Source organism: Papio anubis, chromosome 13 (assembly GCF_008728515.1).
Source record: "Papio anubis isolate 15944 chromosome 13, Panubis1.0, whole genome shotgun sequence".
Taxonomy (NCBI): domain Eukaryota; kingdom Metazoa; phylum Chordata; class Mammalia; order Primates; family Cercopithecidae; genus Papio; species Papio anubis.
In genome coordinates this window covers 96,692,876-96,712,749 of record NC_044988.1, presented here as the reverse complement: position 1 = coordinate 96,712,749, position 19,874 = coordinate 96,692,876, and the positions used below count along the sequence as shown (strand labels likewise).

Genomic DNA, 19,874 nt, shown 5'->3' with positions numbered 1-19,874 from the left:
ATTATGGTAATAATTTGGGAGCATATTGGATCTACAAAAACGGAACAATCTATAATCAGCTTTCAGATGAAAAGTGTAATTACTGAATTTCAAAATGTAGTGACCGTGGTGAACCAAAAACTAGATACTGAGAAGAAAATGCCCCTAAAGAGTAAATAAGAATATCAGTTTGAGATAAATAGAGGAAAACGATTATGAAAAACAGAGAACATATCTGGGAGAAAGTGTAAAGAATGGACTGGGGGGTTATGAAAGTGGTCCTTGGGCAGAGAACAGAACACAGGAATAAGCAAATTATCTCCTACACTAACCACCCCCTCTAGCAAGGTTCTCTACTAATGAGTGAGACTAAAACTAAAGGAGAGCTACTAGTGAAGGCAGATCAGCCTACATGGTGTGGAAAGAAAGAAGACAGCAAGGCAGTCTGAGATCTTACCCCTCCAGAGCCAGCAAAGAGGAGGGAGTTGTTCAGGTCTCCTCTCACACTGGAATGCATCCAGCCCTTTGTTATTCTTCTGAGAGAAGGGTCCAGAAAAGAGACTTCTGCCTGTGTGCTCAGACCTTTGTAAATATAGCTCTGTCTGCCCAGGAGTTTAGTAATTAGTAAGATGTTTTCTAATCTGATCAATCCAGATCTGCGCTCCTGAAGGGTGGAGTGAGAGGGAGGGATACAATGAGAAAGTGGATAAAGAGGAGCCCGGAACTCCTCCTAAAGGTAAACAGAACAGCACAGATGTTTTAATAAATATGAATTGGTTACATTTCCCTACTAAAACAAAAAAGACTTGATTGTTAACCATAAATGAAATATATTAAATACAATAAAGCAATCATGAAAAAGAAACGCAAAATAAAAAATATCCTAGGCAAATTGGGACAAAAAGAAAGTAAGGGAATAATAAAATCATAAAGTAGAACTTAGGAGAAAAAGACATCAAATAAAAAAGGTTATTTTATATGGATAATTAGAACCTCCCATCTCCAAAATATAACTATAAACATTTATGTAATCAATAACATATAATTATAAAACAAAAACTATTATAACTAGAAAGAAGAGTTCATAAAATTATAGTTGTAATGAGAAATTTTAGTACCTTTCTCTCTGATAGGTCAAGGCAAAAACTAGTAAGTATTTATAGAGGAATCAAATAATAAATTTAATAAACATGATTTAATAGACATATACTGACTGTATCAAGGTACAAACAGAGAATACACACCTTTAAAAATATCTAGTTAACTTAAAAAAAACCGACCTAATATTGAAAAGAAAGAAAAGTGAGTTTCACTCTTGTTGCCAGTGGAATGGTGTGATCTCGACTCACTGCAACCTCTGCCTCCCGAGTAGCTGGGATTACAGGCATGCACCACCACGTCCAGCTAATTTTGTATTTTTAGTAGAGATGGGGTTTCTCCACGTTGGTCAGGCTGGTCTCAAACTCCCGACCTCAGGTGATCCGCCTGCCTTGGTCTCCAAAAGTGCCGAGGCATGAGCCATCAGATCCGGCTCAGAAAAGCAAGAAAAAGGTCCACAGGACAATATAACATAAAAAACTTATAAATATTCTATAAAACTGTACAGGTCATTTTTAGCACAATGCAGTTGAATAAGAAATTAGTTATCAAAAGGATTTTAAAAACTGAAAATCAGAAAATATACATCTCAGCCTATTGTGCCTATTGTCCCAGGTACTTGGGAGGCTGAAGCAGGATCGCTTGAGACCAGGAGTTCAGTGATATAGTGTGCATGATCACACCTATCAACAGCAACTGTACTCCAGCCTAGGCAACACAGTGAGATCCCATCTCTTTAAATATATGCATATATAAATTCTTGAGTCAAATAGGAATAGTGAAATTAGATACTATTCAGACAAGAACAACAATAAAAACAGTACATATCAAAACAGATAATGTGATAGGTGCTATATTTACAGAAAAATTCACATTTTCAATGCTTTTATTATTAAACAAAAAAGGATAAAAACAATGAACTAAGCATTAACCACTTGAAGATAAAAAAAAGAACAATGAAATAAACCCAGGGAAAGCAGGAGAAAGGAATCAATAAAAGAGCCGAGCAGAAATTACAAAATTAGAAAGATAGTATAATTGACTAACATATCCAAGATATTCCAAGGCAAGTCTGATTTTAAAAAGCAAAGAATAAAGACAAATACATATAGTGATAATAAAGAAAACAGAACCACTTAGAAGAAAGAGATTTCTAAAAGATTAAGAGAATGCTATATGAAACTATGCCAATATCATCAATAAGTTCAATGAAATGGAAAATTTTCCAGGAAAATAGACACAATGAAAATTATCTTAAGAAAGAAATCTGGGTAGACCAAAAGCTAGTTGCAAAACTGAAGATCTTGTCAGAATACTGCCCCACAAAGGCAGCCCTGGCCCAGAGTGTCTTCTGAGGAGGTGAAGGATCTGATGCCCCACACCAGAGCTACGCGAGAGCCACATGAGAGCCACACAGTCACAGAAAAGTGGGGCAGTTTCCTTTGAGAAGAGGCACCAGATCTTTTGCATTCATTTTGATGGATCCATTTAGGAAAAGGGTATTAACATATATGTGTAACATCACTAATGCTAAGAAAAGAGGACAGGATTTTTTTTTAACTTTATTTGGTCTTTCATCTCTGCTATGGTCATATACCAAATAATCAGATTCTGTGGAAGACCATGCCCAGGAGGGAGAAAAAGGAAAAAAACACAAAAAACAAAAAAACAAAATTAAATGATCATTCGGCTAGGATCTGCCAGACTGTGAGTGATTCCTTCTGAGTTCTTGCACTGTCCAATACTGTGGCCACCAGCCTTGTTTAAATTAAATTAAATTTTATTTTTTATTTTTTGAGACAGGGTCTTGCTCTGTCTCCCAAGCTGGGCTGTAGTGGCACAATTATGGCTCGCTGCAGCTTTGACCTCCTGGGCTCAAGCAATCTTCCTGTCTCAGCCTCCCAAGTAGCTGGGACCACAGGCACATGCCACCACGCCTGACTACTTTTTTATTTTTCGTAAAGACATGGTCTCGCTATGCTGGCCAGACTAGTCTCGAACTCTTAGTCTCAAGTGATCCTCCTGCTAAGGTCTCCCAAAGTGCTGGGATTACAGGCGTGAGCCACTGTGCCCAGCCTAGATTTAATTTTAATTAAAATAGAAAACATTCAGTTCCTGAGTGCACTAGTCACATTTCAAGTGCTCAGTGGCTATGTGTGACTACTACACTGGACAGCACAGATAAAAATATTTCCATAATTCCAGAAAGTTCTATCTGACAGGGTTGTGACATGCTGGACATTCATGCAGCTCTGGGTGACCAGAATCAAATTGGTTTGCCATTCAGTTAGTTAAACAGTGAAAATTCATGTGACTTAACATCCTGAGTACAGGCCTTGGTCTAATCTTGGTCTAACAGTTAGCAAAACTAACTGTTTAATTTAACACTGAACAGTGTTCAATATATTAGATGTTTTATCTCAGGAAAAAAAATAAGATCCAAGCAAGAATACTTGCTTGCAGAATTTAACAAATTAATTTTTTAAAAATAGAAGGCATAAAATGTTACTCATTAACTATAAATAAAAACATTATTGGTTTCAAATTGTAAGCAATTATTATTAAATGAGGATCTTTCTTAGATTAATATAAATACGTAATTTTTCAAAAACAAAAAGCACTTCCTTGTCTATTTCACTGCTTTGTTTCATTGGGCTGGTGCTTGTTTCCGTTCTAAATCAGTGCTGGGATTCCCTATGATCTCTGTTCAGTATGCACTGTGTACTCGGCATTCAGGTATATAAATCACAGGAACATTATTTTTACTTAGAAAAAAAACTAAAAAAGGTTATGTAAAGTACATCTTTAAGCATAATATGTAATATTTTCTCCTAGATCCCCTTTCTTTAAAATGAGTGGTTATGAGTATGGGTTTTGGGGTTCAACTGATCAGGTTCAAATCTCAGTTCCATACTTGTTAGCTGTGTGACCTTGGGAAAATCACTTAATTTTTCCTCTCTAAATTTTAGTTTCCTTATGTCTAAAATGGGGACAGTGACTGTACCTACTTCTAGGCTTGTGGTGAGGATTTAATAATGTAAAATATATAATTAGCCTAGAATAGTACTTGGACATAATAAGTGCTCAATAAATGTTATGATGCTATAATATATATTGTAGTAATATGATAGTGATTAATATAAAATGCTTTGATTAGCATGATTAAGCCACTTTAATGCTACATTTAAACTCTTGGAAGATCTGTTTAAATATTTGTCCATCTAGCAAACATTACTGAAACTATTTTTTTCAGGGCCTGTACTAACTGCCGGACAAAGATAAATCCAACATGATCCCTGCCCTAGAGGACTGCAAATCCTAGAGGGAGTGAGAAACACACATACATATAATCAGATAAATCACAATACAACCTGGTTAAATGCCATAACAACAGACAAAAGAACAAGGGACAGACACTGGAGAGACCAACTCTGCCTGAGGGAACTGGGGAAGGTTGCATTGCTATAATGCAATTTATTCTGGAAGATGTAGAGGACCTTTGAGAAATGATTTCCAACATAAGCAGGTTTATTTAAACTGCAAATACTGGTCAAGAAGGCAGATCCATTTGACCCTGCACATGCAAATTACAGACAGACACAGACACAGACACATTCCTGGTTTAGAAAGTACTACTATTCAGAAAGGAAGAAAGAAAAGTTTAAATGTCTGCATCAAAAAGAGGGGGTGAGAAAAGACAAAAACGTGGGTAGAATGAGCCATCCTCTCACTGCTGAGTGCTACCCTGGGGCCTGTCTCCTGGTCTCTTTTAGTCCACATCCGTGCCTGCAGGGAAAGGCAAGGGAGAAGGAGCCAGTGTGGGGACCAGAGTAGGGAGAAGGGGTGGTTTTTTTTCCTCCTCCTCCCACTCTTCACCTTGATCCTATTCTGCCTGTGCCGGGGGACAGGGAGAAGATCTGGGTGACTGGGCAGCTGCGCAGCTGCGCAGCTGGGGTGCTGAGAGCACCAAGGTGCATATAGAACCAACCAGGTTGGTAAGCAGATTCCCCAGCCAGAAGGATAAACGGTGGCTGGAGAGCCACCAAGGCCCCGGATCTGGACTCAGACTTTTTTTGTCACCCTTGTCCCTGGCCCCTGTCCTCAGCAAACTCAACACCCATCACTATGATTGATCTGACAACTTGAGCTCATGTTTTTCTGCCTTTTCAAATCGAATACCTCCCAACTCCATGGCTCTGCCACCCACTCCTAACTCCAACAGTATCCTCTCCTTCCCACTGGCACAGCTGTGGCATCACAGGACCTACCTCATAACCTACTTGGGCTCTTTTTGGCACGGGTTCTATCCGATAATCTGTGGTTAATCAGGCTGCACTTACCACCCCACAGATCTTGCATGCTGCTCATTCCTGCTCATGCCACCAAGTCAGGTCACTCGCTCACCCCCTGCCAACTGAACTCTCACTCTTCTTCTGTGTTCAAAGAAGAGTTCCCATCTGACCAGGCCTACAACATGCTCATGCTATATGACTACGGCTAGATCCTCACCACCATCCAATCTTTTGATCCATTATTTTTTTACTTCCCATCACATCACATCCTCCACCTTATCTGTCACAGGTTTCCACTGCAGAAACACCCTTTCTCCTAACAGACGACGTTTCTGCTATTTTACTGAGAAACGTGAAGCAATTCAGGATGAGCACTGTCATGTAGCTTTCCAGCTCAAAATATACCTGTCTTGGCTTCCTAATTAAAATCATATCTGAACAGTAGTCCCTGATACTCCACTTCCCAGTAAAAGACTTGTGAAAATTCACCACAAATTATGACAACTCCTTTGAATGTTAAGAAGGAATGATTGGCAATCCTATGTCCAAAATATCAGGACATTTTCTATTTACTATATGGCCAATGGAGAAGAATCAAGAAACATATTTGGTGACTGGCTTTGTTGCCTGGAACAGAACAAATCTGTGATAATTATGGAAGGTTGGAAGGCACTTTAATCTTCCCCACACCATCTCATTTTAGCTAAGAGACACTGGGTCTTTCAGAAGAGTAAGAATAAAACACTAGGAATCATGTTTTTACTGCATGGGCACTGCATTTTGAGGTAGCCTCACTCGTACAAGCACCTCTTTTTCACAACAAGGAAACACTGGGCAAGAAGGAGGGAGGGAGAGCGAGTCCATCTTAGAGAATGCAGTTCTCATAAACCAAGTGTCCCAGGCAGGGAGTGAGACGTGAAGAGTCCTGAGGGCAGAGCATCCTGGGGAGTTCAGTTTCCCCAACATGCCAAGGGGCTGAGGGACATTTAACCTCTTCACAATCTACATTCTGTTTTTTTTTATCTAGATAGCTGGCATTTTATCAAGCTTATGTAAAGAGCTAAGCAAACATTACTTCAATACGCCTCTTTCAATTAGACTGCTACCGGTAGTTCCTAAGCCCCTGTCATGTATGAATTCTAGAGCCACTGGTTCAGAGCAGCAAAAAGCCAAGCATAGGAGAACATCCTATCTCACTCCAGCAGAGGCTTATAAGATAAACACCAACTAGACTCTGGAAACTGATCAAGGAACTTTGTATAATCTCCAGCCATCCAGTTGTTTAGCTCAGAGAAGCTACAGTCCCAAATGAACAATGACAGCTGAGAGCCAGTTATACATTCTGAATGTTGAAAAACAGAAGGTCTGAATAGCTCTTTGTTTTTGTTTGAATTAAAACAAAAATGAAAACAAACAAAAAAAAATGGGGGCTATGAAAAAATGCTACACATAATCCTGAAAACTAAAAGAGGGAAGCATAGCTCTAACCATCTTTACTATGAAACCAAAATAAAATTTTAGAATAGCCATTGCTGTCCTCAGGGAGACAGAAGACATGAGCTCTTTGCAATAGTGTAGAAACCTTGTGCAAGTGGGTGAGATAAAAGAGGACGAAAAAATGCAAATGTAGGATTAAAATCTTCACTGGAGGAGGAAAACAAAATGTTAATTTGAGGGAACTAAAACAGTAATATCTCCATCATTTTAGATGCTGATTATAGAATGGAAAGGAACAAAACAAAATGAAAATAAAAAGAAAGAAAAGACAGTCATGGAGGACAGAGAAAAAGGTCTTTACTGTTTTAGGGGAAAAAATAAGCAATAATCAAATATACAATGGAAGAAAACATTCATCTTTGATTAAAGGACTGGGTCTAAGAATCCCAGAGGTGCAATGTTTTAAGGAGAATTAATGAAAATAGAAAGGTATGGAGAAATCATGGGAAACATGTAAAAAATGAAAGATGAGAAGAAAAAAAAATGTAAGAAAAACCCAGCCAGGAAAGGTCATGTGAAACTTTCTGAAACATTTCTTTCTGAAATTGAATTGGAACTGGCTGAGATTTCTCTTCAGAACACTAAAGGGCAAAAGGTAACTGTACTGGTTGATGTGTCCCCACCAAATTTAGGTCCACCTGGAACCTCAGAATATGACCTTATTTGCAAATGGGGACTCTGCAGATGTAATTTGTTGATATAAGGTCCTACCGGATTCCAGTAGGACTTAAATCCATGACTGATGTCTTTATAAGAGAAAAAGAGAGGGTCATTCAGATACAGAGACACAGAGAGAAGGTGATGTGATAACGGAGGCAGAGACTGGAGTGATGCAGTTACAAGCCAAAGGGGGCTAAGGACTGCTGCAACCCCAGAAACTAGAAGGGGCAAGGAAGGATTCTTCCCCAGGGCCCTCAGAGGGAAGATGGCCCTGCTACATCTTCATTTTGAACTTCTAGCCTCCAGAACTGTAAGAGAATAGAATTCGGTTGTCTTAAGTGACCCAGCCACCAGTTTGTGATAAACTCTTACAGCAGGCCTAGGAAACGAACACAATAACAGTTCAAAATTTGTGAAGTTTTAAAGGAAAAAGGTGATGACTCAGACACTTAAAAGCAGGTAAAGTTGTTTTTGTGAAAGCTATGAATCAGAGACATGCTCAGATATGTAATGATTAAGAAAAGATACCCTCATGTACAGCCTTAAAAACTTACCTGAAACTCCAGGACAAGGACACCTGCAACCATTGCTATTTATGATTGCTTTGGAGGTCATAGCCAATGCAATTACATATGAAGAAGAAAAAAGAGATTTGGATATAGGGAGATGAAGTCATTTACTGAAGACAACTTTATGCCTAAAAAGACTATTACTTTGTTTTTAAGTAAAGAAGCCCGGTAAAATACATAAACCCATTTTGTATACAAATTTAATTACTAAATCAATGTGTACTAAATGTTAATAGTGATTATTTATAGGATTACATATGAATTTAATTTTCTTCTCTGTACTTTTCAGTATATTTCAAATTTTCTATAATGACTATGTATTCCTTTCATAATCAGAAAAATATATTAAAAAGTATATCAGCATCACATGCACATACACACACAAATACTATGAAGTAACAAAAAATTCAAGAAAAAAAGAATTTATTAGATAGATTTTTGGCAAAGCTGATCTTCTGGCTGATTTGTGGATGTCTGGCAATGAGCTAAGTACTGCTGGGGATACAATAAGAAAAGCACCATAATCTCTGCCTACTAGGACAGGTAAGAAATGCCCACAAATAATGACAATGTAAAATATGGCAGGTACCATAGAGAAATGCAAACAATTGAAGGGTTCTATACAGTGAAAGATGACTTTCCCATAGGGGAATCAGATAAGGCTGCATGGAAAAATGAGACTCAACAGAGGCATATTTTAAGAGGGCATTCTAGAATGATGAAAAGGTATAAGGAAGTCTCAGGCCTGGGCAATGTTGGGTAAAGGCCCGTTTGCTGGATCATGGGCCACACGAGTTAAGTAAGGCTCAGAAATAGGTTGGAGCAAGACTTCAGAAAGCCTTGAATGTCAAGCTAAAGACTGCCTACTTTATTTCATAAGCAAAAAAGAGATGCTGAAGGTTTGCTGTTGTTATTACAGCAGGAATTTGTTTGTCTGAATGCATAAAGATGACGTTGCCAGAGCTGTACATTAGGGAAAGTACTCTTTACAGCATTAAGGAATTCAAAGCTCCCAGGATTAGGTTAATTACGTCTGAGGACATGGACAAACTAGATGTAATCTTATCAAGAATTTGTTAAATTGAATTTTTGAGAAGTCAGGGAGGGCAAGAGAAAGTGCCAGAAGCTCAGGGAAAGAGGAAAAGATACCAATGTCACAGAAAAGAAGGTCTACATAGAAGCAAACATCCCTGTTCTTTTCTTACTTGTATTTCTTCAAGAGTCTAAATAAGAAACACATAAGGAATTAAAAGTCACTTTTAAAATGTAAGCTTGTAAAAAATGCACACTACTCAGCCCACTCCAGATATGCCAAATCAGAACATGGGTTTTAAACAAACTGCTCAAGTGATTTTTATGCATAATCAAGTTTGAGGGGCACTGGAGCGGCCTGTAACAGCAGCAAGATCATGGATCTTTCAAGCAAATACAACTTATTGTGGATGGGGGTTGGGGGACACCCCCTACAACTTACCAGTTGTGTGACCTTGGACAAGTTAATTCACCTCTCTGAATCTCAGTGAACTCATCTGTAAGATGGGGATGATAACAGTACTCCCACCTCATTAGGTCATTGTGAAATGTAGTTTACACATGCAAAGCACTCAAAAGGCTGTCCAACACTGTCCAACACTGTCACGTACACAGTGACGTGAATAAAGAGCAACTGGCCATGAAATCCATCGAGAATATAGAATAGAACCAATGGGATTTGGTAAGAGACCAGAACATGGCTCTGTGCGATTTCCTGGTTTCTGGAATCAGCAACTGAAAGGAAGACAGGGTGAGTTCAGCGTGGGGCATGTTGCAGTTTAGTCGCCTGTGGGTCATCCCATGAGAGACTGCCAGTGGGCATTTAGGCAAATGGGCCCATGCATAGAAATCTGCGGATAGAAATCTGGACTCAATATATGGATCTGGGAGGCACCAGTTTTAAGACAGGGAAAGATTACCCAGAAAGAGTTTGTAGAGTAAGAACAGTGCCTGAGGCAGAACCTGGAAGAGCACCAACATTTAAGGGCCAGGCAGAAAAGAAGGGATCCAAAAAAAAAAAAAAGCTGAGAAGGTAATGAAGGGAGGAGGAGGAAAACCCGACAGTATGGAGATGTCAAGAGAGGAGAAAGTTAACAAGCCTACAGAGTTGTCACGTAAGATAAAGACTGACCTGCAATCCCAGCCTTGCCTTGGGAGGCTAAGGTGGGAGGATCACTTGAGGCCAGGAGTCCGATATTAGCCTGGATAACATAGTGAGACCCCATCTATACAATCAATCAATCAATTCAAAGTGTTAAAAAAAAAAAGGCAGAGTTGAGGAATGCCAACTGGATGTGGTAGCAAGGAGATCTTTGGTGACTTTGGCAAGAGCAGTTTCAGTGGAGTGCAAGGAAGGGAAGCATCAAACGGAGAAAGTAAGAAGGGAAACTGTGGAACCATTATGAGGAGCAAAAAGAGAATTTAGAGAATGGCCGAAATGTACTCCCAAAGTAATTAAAAGGCCTTCACATCTATTATGCACACACAGTTTGAGATTATATTTTAAAAGACTGCAACACTATGATAACTACAATAGACCAATTAAAAAGTTGAGGCCAAAAAGCATACAATCCTTTTCTTACACATAAAAGAACCCAAAGTAACTGCTTTAATTACATGGGTAAAATGTTCAACATAAAAATATTGCTTATAGCTCAACTAACAGTGGCAGTGTGACACCATGAGCCAGCCATTTATGGTAAGCCAATCGCGGCAAGCTACGCTGGATTTTTTTGCATGACTTTCCCTAAATTTGATTAGTGAAATAAAAGGGAAGCAAATTTCAGAACCCACGGATGTTCCCCTCTTTAACAAACAGGGCCAAAAGCTGTTCTAACCTGTGGAATGGATATGTGCCCTAAGAAAACAGAAACTTGCCCTGAGACAGGAGAAAGCTGAAAGACAAGGGTTCCATCTTAAGGGCACCAAGAGAGAGGTTGATGAAGCCTCAAATTACCTTGGATCCTGCACCCCAGGGAAACTTGTTCCAAGTTGCCTGCCAAGGGGCAGTTAATAAGTTAAATAGGCTAGACTTTCCTCTGAGGGCCTAAAAGAAGACAGCTTTTTTTTTTTTTTTTTTTTTTTTTTGAGAGTGAGTCTGCTCTGTCATCCAGCCTGAAGTGCAGTGGTGAGATCTCAGCTCACTGCAATCTCCGACTCCCGGGTTCAAGTGATTCTCCCAACTCAGCCTCCTGAGTAGCTGGGACAATAGGTGCGTGCCACCGTGCCTGGCTAATTTTTGTATTTTTAGTAGAGACGGGGTTTTACTGTGTTAGCCAGGATGGTCTCGATCTCCTGACCTCATGATCTGCCCGCCTCGGCCTCTCAAAGTGCTGGGATTACAGGCGTGAGCCACCGTGCCTGGCCACAAAGAGAGCTCTTAAAGTCCATAGCCCATGTGGGGAAAGGTTGGCAAAAACACCAAATTCCTCTTCAACAGCCCCAAAGAGGCAAAAGAGTGGTTTTCAAACTCTATGCATGTTCATGACACATGAATACTACAATTTTGAGGGAAGGCCTGCATAAGTTCAGAAGAAAACATAGGTTCTGAAAAAAGCAACTTTGAGAAAAGAAAATATATTCTATTGCTAAGAGCAGTACATAAAGGTATATTACATTCTATATTTTAATCAAGTTTAAAATTTATTCCTGTTACAACAGATGATGCCTATTGCTGAGCCTGGTCTTGCTTATCTGAAAGTTGAGGTGGGCACATGACAAGCCATGATGCAGGGCAGAGAATGATCCGGTACAAGTAAGGTGTGCAAGGCAACGGCTGTTACCAAACAGACACCAAGAAAGTCTGCGTGTTTAGAAACGTAAGTGAATTTTGCCTCCTGAGTGTATGAAACCACAATCAAGGTAGAAAACTGCTCCACTCAATTTCCTTTGCTGAAGAGTTAACCAGGTAAGTGGTGTGTTCACAGTTTGTATTTCTGGTTGTATGAAAAATAAACTATTATACATTGATCAAAATTTGGAAGTGTTTTTATATACATCAGGGGACCATATCCCATCAGTTGAAGACTACTGGAGTCAAAGAACAGAGACTCCCAGGATACCAGCATAAGGTTGAGGAGCCTCAGATTGTAAGCCGAGCCAAGGTGGCCGCAGGAGAGCAGCACGGAGGTGCAGAGAGACTTGCCCTGAGGAGGAGAGCCTTGAGTGGCGCAGGAATGGGAGACTCCTGTGGCCTCTAGGGAGAGCATGAGGAAGTCAGGACTCAGAAAGGAGGGAGTGGGGTGCCTGTAACTCTGGTTTTGAAACTGGAGAGCATGCTGATGTCTGGTATCACTGAGGTGGCTCTTCCCAAGGTTGATTTTGTCTGGGAAAATTTGGAGAAGTTGTCTGGTATTCTTATTACAGCATGTGTTCAGCTGGTGGATTTGTTACAGTTTGTGCCCCAGCTATGCATGTCATTAACACAGCACTCGGAGCTCAAGATGGTCACCAAATGGCTGGTCAGGTGGTGTTAATTCTCCCCAAGTTTTGTTGATCCTAGAAAAATAGGTCATAAAATCATACTGTATCAAAAAGTAGGATAGGGAGGAGACAAGCGTCAAAGCTATTCTACAAACCAAAATTCTGTCAATGGAGGACAGAAGGATTATGCTGTTAAGGGCTAGATACAGAAATACTTTCATGTTTATGCTCTACTTTATTTTTTAGAAAGGATTTAAAGGCAGCTTACTTACATGTATCTTACTTAAAGGATAAAATGAGACACTGAGCACACTCAGAACAAGGAAAACTCAAGTGTAGGTAAATAAACTGAAAACAAGAGAATGGGATGAGGATGTATGTTATAAAGTCCTTTAAGACTGTTAGAGGTAAGCCACAAATGGAGTTCTGAGCTTCCTAGGAGCCAATGCAAAGAGGAAAAGCCCTTTCATTTACAGGATTCCCAATGCTTACAAGGTTAACAACAAACCGGCTTCTCAGGAGAAGCATGGCACTTTTTGGTCCTGAGAAAAATTTTTTCTCATAGGTCTTTTTAAAGGAGACTCTGTATATGACAAACGTAAAATTCTTAGCAGCATCCTACAAGCAACACACCACCAAGATCTGTCTGGCTGCTTCCCACTCTGTCCATCAATGCAGGTTAAAGGCATAATGCCATGGTACAAGTCAAGAAAAGCAAGTCTGAGAGGGGCCAACAAAGCTAGGCCGAGTGTTTGTGGCTAATTTATGGTTCGGCTTGATCTAGGAATTAAATTTAAACCATTTAAGGCATGGGCGTATCTTTGGATAACTCCTTATGGACATTCTTAACAGCAAGGTTTTGTTAAGATTTGGACGAAAAACAGTTTCAAATTATATGTTGGAATGGAAACCTAAAGCAGAGCTACTTTATGCTTTTGATTAAGGACAGCGGTATTTGTTCTAACAATCAACCTAATTTTCTTAGGAAACACTCTACACACAGCAGGGCTTTAAGAGCATGGGCTTGCAGGCTAAGAGATTAAGCGCAGGGGCTCTTGGAGGCAGACAGACCTGGGGTTAAATGTCACTCCTGCTCCTTCCTAGCTGTGGGACCACTCTGATATCATCAGTTAAATGGGAATCCATTTAATATTCACAAATGTCTTCTGAGCATCCACAGTGTGTGGCCTAATCAAATAATGCCTACCTCATATGGTTTTTTGTGGGGATTAAATAAATAAATACATCTAAAGTATTCAACAGAGACTGGTACATGGTAAGCGTTGAATAAAATGTTAAAACGAATAACAAAAATAATAAAATAATAACCAGAATATAAGATTTCTGATTCCATTCTAATGTATAAAAAGTAATGATTAAGGTCTCAAAATTCTACATCACAGAAAATGGTTACAATAATTTTGGCCTGAAAAAGTTTAAAAGTGAGCACTACCAATCACCAACAGGGGCAGTAAAAATATCAAAAAAGCACCAGCCATACATTTAAAACATGTTAACTTGTGGGTGAATGTTCTAAGATATATGTTGTATCTGGAGGTATCCACAAGAGTTGACTGGGAGGCCGAGGCAGGTGGATCACAAGGTCAGGAGATCGAGACCATCCTGGCCAACATGGTGAAACCTGTCTCTACTAAAAATACAAAAATTAGCCAAGTGTGGTGGTGTGTGCCTTTAGTCCCAGCTACTCAGGAGGCTGACGCAGGAGAATCACTTGAACCTGGGAGGCGGAGGTTGCAGTGAGCCGAGATTGAGCCACTGTACTCCAGCCTAGGGGACAGAGCAAGAAGACTCCTTCTCTCTCTCTCTCTCTCTCTCTCTCTCTCACACACACACACACACACACACACAAAAGGGTTGACCTGCTATGCAGACACAGATACAAACCAGATAAATTTTAAAGAACATCTGTCAAAATTATGATTTTAGCTATAGAATGCTGAAGTCTTGATATTTTGATGTTCCTGAGGGAAATATGCTGGTACCCTCACTAATCTCTCAGTTTGGTAATACTAGATAGAATATAATTTCTCCCATAAAATGCCTTTGAAAGCAAAAACCCTACTTAACCTCGAGTAGAGCACAAAACTGAGTTGTGTTAGGGATGCTGGACAGGCAGTTAAATCACTCATTAGCAAAGCATCGTCTTTCTGTACAACAGTCCCACAGGTATAATTCCAATCCATGCCTGAACAAAAATACAATTTACTACATATCAGACTCCAAGAGTCCTCAGTCAAAACCTCAAATGTTAAAATCTGCAGATGCCAAGCAAGTTCATCATCAACCGTTCTTTTGGTAGTTATTAGACAGTATAGCCAGATACCTTTTGAGGCTACCCTGAGTTCATGACAACGAAATCACGCTATCTGTATAGAGAAGCACTGATATATTTATTTCCTATATAGCAAGGGAGCATGCACGCAGTTCATCTAAATGCAGGTTTGAATCATTAAGAAACAAGCTTAAAAAGGAATGGACAATATACTACCCTGTTTTATCCTGACTTGAAATCACCAGCAGATCATTACTTACCCAGAAGTATTAAGATACGGGGTTTTATGAGAGTCAGCAGCTGGGCTAGGGAGGGGAGAGGTCTATATCCTGCCGATACCATTTATCATTGATACTGTATCAATTTCCTAGCCATCCAGTTTAAAGGCCAAAAAAAAGATCAATAAAAGCTACAAACAGTCTTGTGCTTTTTCTGACAGATTTCAATATAAAGTGATGAAGAATGGTTGATGGTGTGATAGCTGTGTATTGCCCAGAATGCCGCCATGAGAGACAAGACTTGCAATTCATCAGGAAGAAAAATGGCATACGCTTTAGATGAAATGCACTGCGAGCTAATGAGTCTAAGTATATTGGTTGAGGGGGGAATCAAAGAGTCTTGTTTTCTCTTTCCTTTATTTATTTTTGATGAGTTAGGCCACTCTCTAATTTCAATCAAACTGGATCATTCACTCATTCAATCAATAGTAACTAAGTAGCTAATGCTAAGCATTGTGCTTGGTTCTAGAGATACAGTGGCAAATAAACATTATTCCTATTTTTTAGGGAGTTCATAATCTATACCTTTATTTATGGTATTTAAAAAAGTTCAGAGATAAGGGAGTCCATCAGCAGAGGAAGAAATTTTCACTAAGTGCCTTTAGTTTGAGCTTTTAAATTATCGCTATATGAAGGAATGTTAATGAACGCATTTGGGAGTTGCAGCTCAGTTCATGCTTTTCTTTGAAACTGACTTGTTTATGTCATCTCCAGAGAAAATCTGCCCTGTCCACAAGCATTGCCGAGGGAATGGGCCTCAAAAGCCATGTTTATAGTCCATGACCCCACTACCCTGAGCACAAGTGTTTGAATCAGGGATAGATAACTGAACAAAAAGGAAACAATTCATAGTATTCTATTTGGAATTTGAAATTAGGATCCAAGAATGAAGAGACCACAGTGGCCAATAGAGCTGTAACCCATGTAAACCATGGGGACTGGGCGGGGGGGCGGGGTGGGGCAGAAATCACTTCAGTAATAAAAAAAATTTATAAGAACATAGTATGTGCCAGGCCCTGTGCCAGGTTCTAGAAATAAAACAATGAAGAAGACAGAGTAGTAAGTGGTAAATGAAATGAATATGGATTGTGATAAGCACTGCTAAGAAAACAAATAGGATGTTGAGTTAGAGAATAGCAGAGAAGGGAACTAATGTTCATGGGATGGTCAGGGGAGGCCCCTCTGAGAAGATGGTATTTAAGCTGAGATGAGCCGTGAGAAGCCCCAATAATCCATCAGTAAGAATTACTAGTAAGTACAGGGATCCTGGGATAGGGAAGAGCTCAGCATGTTCTAGAGACCAGGATAAAGTCCAGACATTTGAGGCACAGTGAGGAAGCGGCATGAAAGAAGGTGAAAGAGAAAGGCAGGGTAAGGATCACATAGGTTCTTGTAGGGCTTGGTACATGGTCTGACCTTGAATTACAATGAACAGCTGAAGAAACATTTTAAGAAGGAAAAGACATTGTGCTGTCAACATTTTAAAATATTATTCTGTCATAAGGACAGACATATAGACCAATGAGATAGAAGGGAAGCCCAGAAACTAACCCTCACATCTATAGTCAATTGATTTCTGACAAGGGTACCAGGCCATTCAATAGGGAAAGGACATTCTTTTCAACCAGTGGTGCTGGGAAAGCTGGATGTCCAGATGCATGAGAATGTAGCTGGACTCTTACCTCACACCACATAGAAAAAATGAACTCCAAATGGCTCAAAGACATAAATGTAACAGCTAAAACCATAAAAGTCTTAGAAGAAAACATAGGGGAGAATCTCCTGGACATTGAATTTGGCAATAATTTCTTGGATATAACACCAAAAGCATAGACAACACAATAAATAATAAATTTTATTTCATCAAAGGCACTGTCAACAGAGTAAAAAAAAAAAAAAAAGCCACAGAATGGAAGAAAATTTTTGCAAATCATCCGATAAGGGACAAATAACCAGAATATAAAAATAACTCCTAAAAATTGACAGCAAAACAAAACAAAACAAAACAAAACAAAAACACAAAAACCCAATTCAAGAATGAACAAAGAATTTGAATAGTCATTACTCCAAAGAAGATATACAAATGGCCAGTAAGCACATGAAACGATGCTCAACATCACTAATCACTAGGGAAATGCAAATCAAAGCCACAATGAGAAACCACTTTGCATTATTACAATGACTATTATTTTAAAAATGGAAAATAACAGATGTTGGCAAGATTGTGGAGAAATTAGAAACTTTGAGCATTACTGGTGGAAATGTAAAATGGTACAGCCACGGTGGAAACAAGTTTGGCAGTTCCTCAAAAAGCTAAAAACAGAATCACCTTATGATCCAGCAATTCCACTCCTAGTTAATATACTCCAAAGAATCAAAAGCAGGATTCCAATAGGTATCTGTACACCATTTTCATAGCAGCATTAATCTTAATAGCTAAAATGTAGAAACCACTCAAGTGTTCATTAACACATGAATCAATAAACACGCTGGGTGCGGTGGCTCCGCTGGGTGCGGTGGCTCATGCCTGTAATTCCAGCACTTTGGGAGGCCAAGGCAGGAGGCTTGCTTGAGTACAGGATTTCAAGACCAGCCTGGATAACATAGAGAGACCTCGTCTCCGGCCGGGCGCGGTGGCTCAAGCCTGTAATCCCAGCACTTTGGGAGGCCGAGACGGGCGGATCACGAGGTCAGGAGATCGAGACCATCCTGGCTAACACGTGAAACCTCGTCTCTACTAAAAAAATACAAAAATTAGCCGGAAGCGGTGGCGGGCGCCTGTAGTCCCAGCTACTCGGGAGGCTGAGGCAGGAGAATGGCGTGAACCCGGGAGGTGGAGCTTGCAGTGAGCTGAGATCCGGCCACTGCACTCCAGCCTGGGGGACAGAGCGAGACTCTGTCTCAAAAAAAAAAAAAAAAAAAAAAAAAGAGAGACCTCGTCTCCACTAAAAATAAAAAAAATTAGCCAGGTGTGGTGGCATGCATCTGTAATACCAGCTACTTGGGAGGCTGAGGAAGGAGGATTACTTGAGTCCAAGAGGTCTAGGCTGCAGTGAGCCATGACTGTGCCACTGCAGCCCAGCCTGGGTGACAAGGTGAGATCCTGTCTCACAAACAAACAAACAAAACAGATAAATGGATAAACACAATGTGGTGTATCCATACAATGGAATATTATTCAGCTATAAAAAGGAATGAAATTCTGATACACACTATCACATGGATGAACCCTGAAAACATTATGCTAAGAGAAATAAAACCAGATACAAAAGAACAAATATTTCATGATTTCACTTACAGGAGGTATCTAGAATAGGCAAATTCACAGAGACAGAAAGTAGAATAGAGGTTACCTGGGGCTGGAAACCTCTGTTTTTAGCTTTTTGAGGAACTGCCAAATAGGAATACAGTGTTTAATTGATAAAGAGTTTCATTTTGGGATGACGGAAAACATTCTGAAAGTGCATAGCAGTGACGGTTGTACACCAAAGTAAATGTATTTAATGCCCCCTGAACTGTACACTTAAAAATAGTTAAAATGGAAAAGTTTAGTTGTGTCTGTTTTACCACAATAAAAAATAAACTAAAAAAGAAAACACCACTTTGGCTGCTGGGAAAAGTGAGCTGGAGAGAGGCAACTGTGCCATCAGAGGAAGCTGTTCTGCAGAGAGGAGAATGATACTGACACAGAGAAATGTAAAGACAAGAAAGCACAGGGACCACAGAGAAAGAAAATAGTGGCTTGCTGGCTTTCCATCACATGAGGCGCAGCTGCACTTCCCTTCCGTGAGATTCACCCATATCCTTTCAGTGAATTGCTTTATACTTGACCCAGAGTGAACAGATCTCTGTTCAGGAAACAATCCCTGCTTAAGGCAGGGACACAGCTGAGATTCAGATACAACACAGCCTGGGGACACAGTGTGAGGCTACTGGTTTCTAAAGCGAAGGCTCCGTGAGAGCAGAAAAATGGTTTTGCTTCTCTCCCCTCACTCTCAGTGACTTGCACAGTGCCTGACACATGGACGACCCTCAATTAATATGTGTTGAAAGAATGCTAAGTAGCTCTCCCATGAGTCTGTCAAGATCTAGGTTTCCACCTTCTCATCACCAAACTAAGGCAGGATGGAAACCTAGAGAACTAAGCCCTAAGTCTTCTCTCATTACTGATACGAATGGCCGAGCTTCATTCTTCACAAGACTTGTGACTTGTTCAAGGTCAGGAGAAGTTCATGCTAACATTTCAATTTTATATAATCTTAGGTGCCTTTCTGAAAAGTCTGAGTTCCAAGATGCCCAACACTTATTGGGTTCCCAACAATTTTCATCACACCAGGCGTAAGAAAAGTCAAACTCATTTTTTCATAAACCTATGACACATAATGGTTGGTAATTTAATAATACTCTGTTGTTCAGAAGTGAGAGGAAACATCACTCTCCTTTTAAAACACTGCAGTCAGAATTTCAAGAGATCCTCAGATAACAAGAGTGGAGCTCTGCTCATTTCACTTTTCCCAACCTTTCCAACCACCAGCGCACGCCATTTTTAATATGGGAAAATGAGGAATGACCTAATTTTACAAAATTTGCACAGATAATCATTTATCACTCTGTTGGCCTATCATATACCCATTAAAATATGACTCTGAAGACTATATGAGAAGACATTTAGAAAATACAGTATAAATGGAAAAAGAGGAATGCAAAATTAAATATATAATTTCATTATAACAATGTAAAATGAAGTTTGTAG

The 19,874-nt window shown here is 39.7% G+C and overlaps 1 protein-coding gene across 7 annotated transcripts in view; it reads right to left on the bottom strand.

Annotated features, from left to right (window-relative positions):
- The window catches only part of GARNL3 (GTPase activating Rap/RanGAP domain like 3), a 173,017-nt gene that overhangs the window by 109,193 nt on the left and 43,950 nt on the right, over positions 1 to 19,874 (bottom strand). Inside the window, exon 1 of one of the 7 annotated variants that reach the window (XM_009189144.4) lies at positions 437 to 768. The exons of the other annotated variants lie outside the window; for them this stretch is intronic. Coding sequence (XP_009187408.1) covers positions 437 to 496 — 60 coding nt within the window. The 5' untranslated portion in view covers positions 497 to 768. Of the gene's footprint in view, positions 1 to 436; positions 769 to 19,874 lie in introns of those variants that run through there. 7 annotated transcript variants of the gene reach the window in all.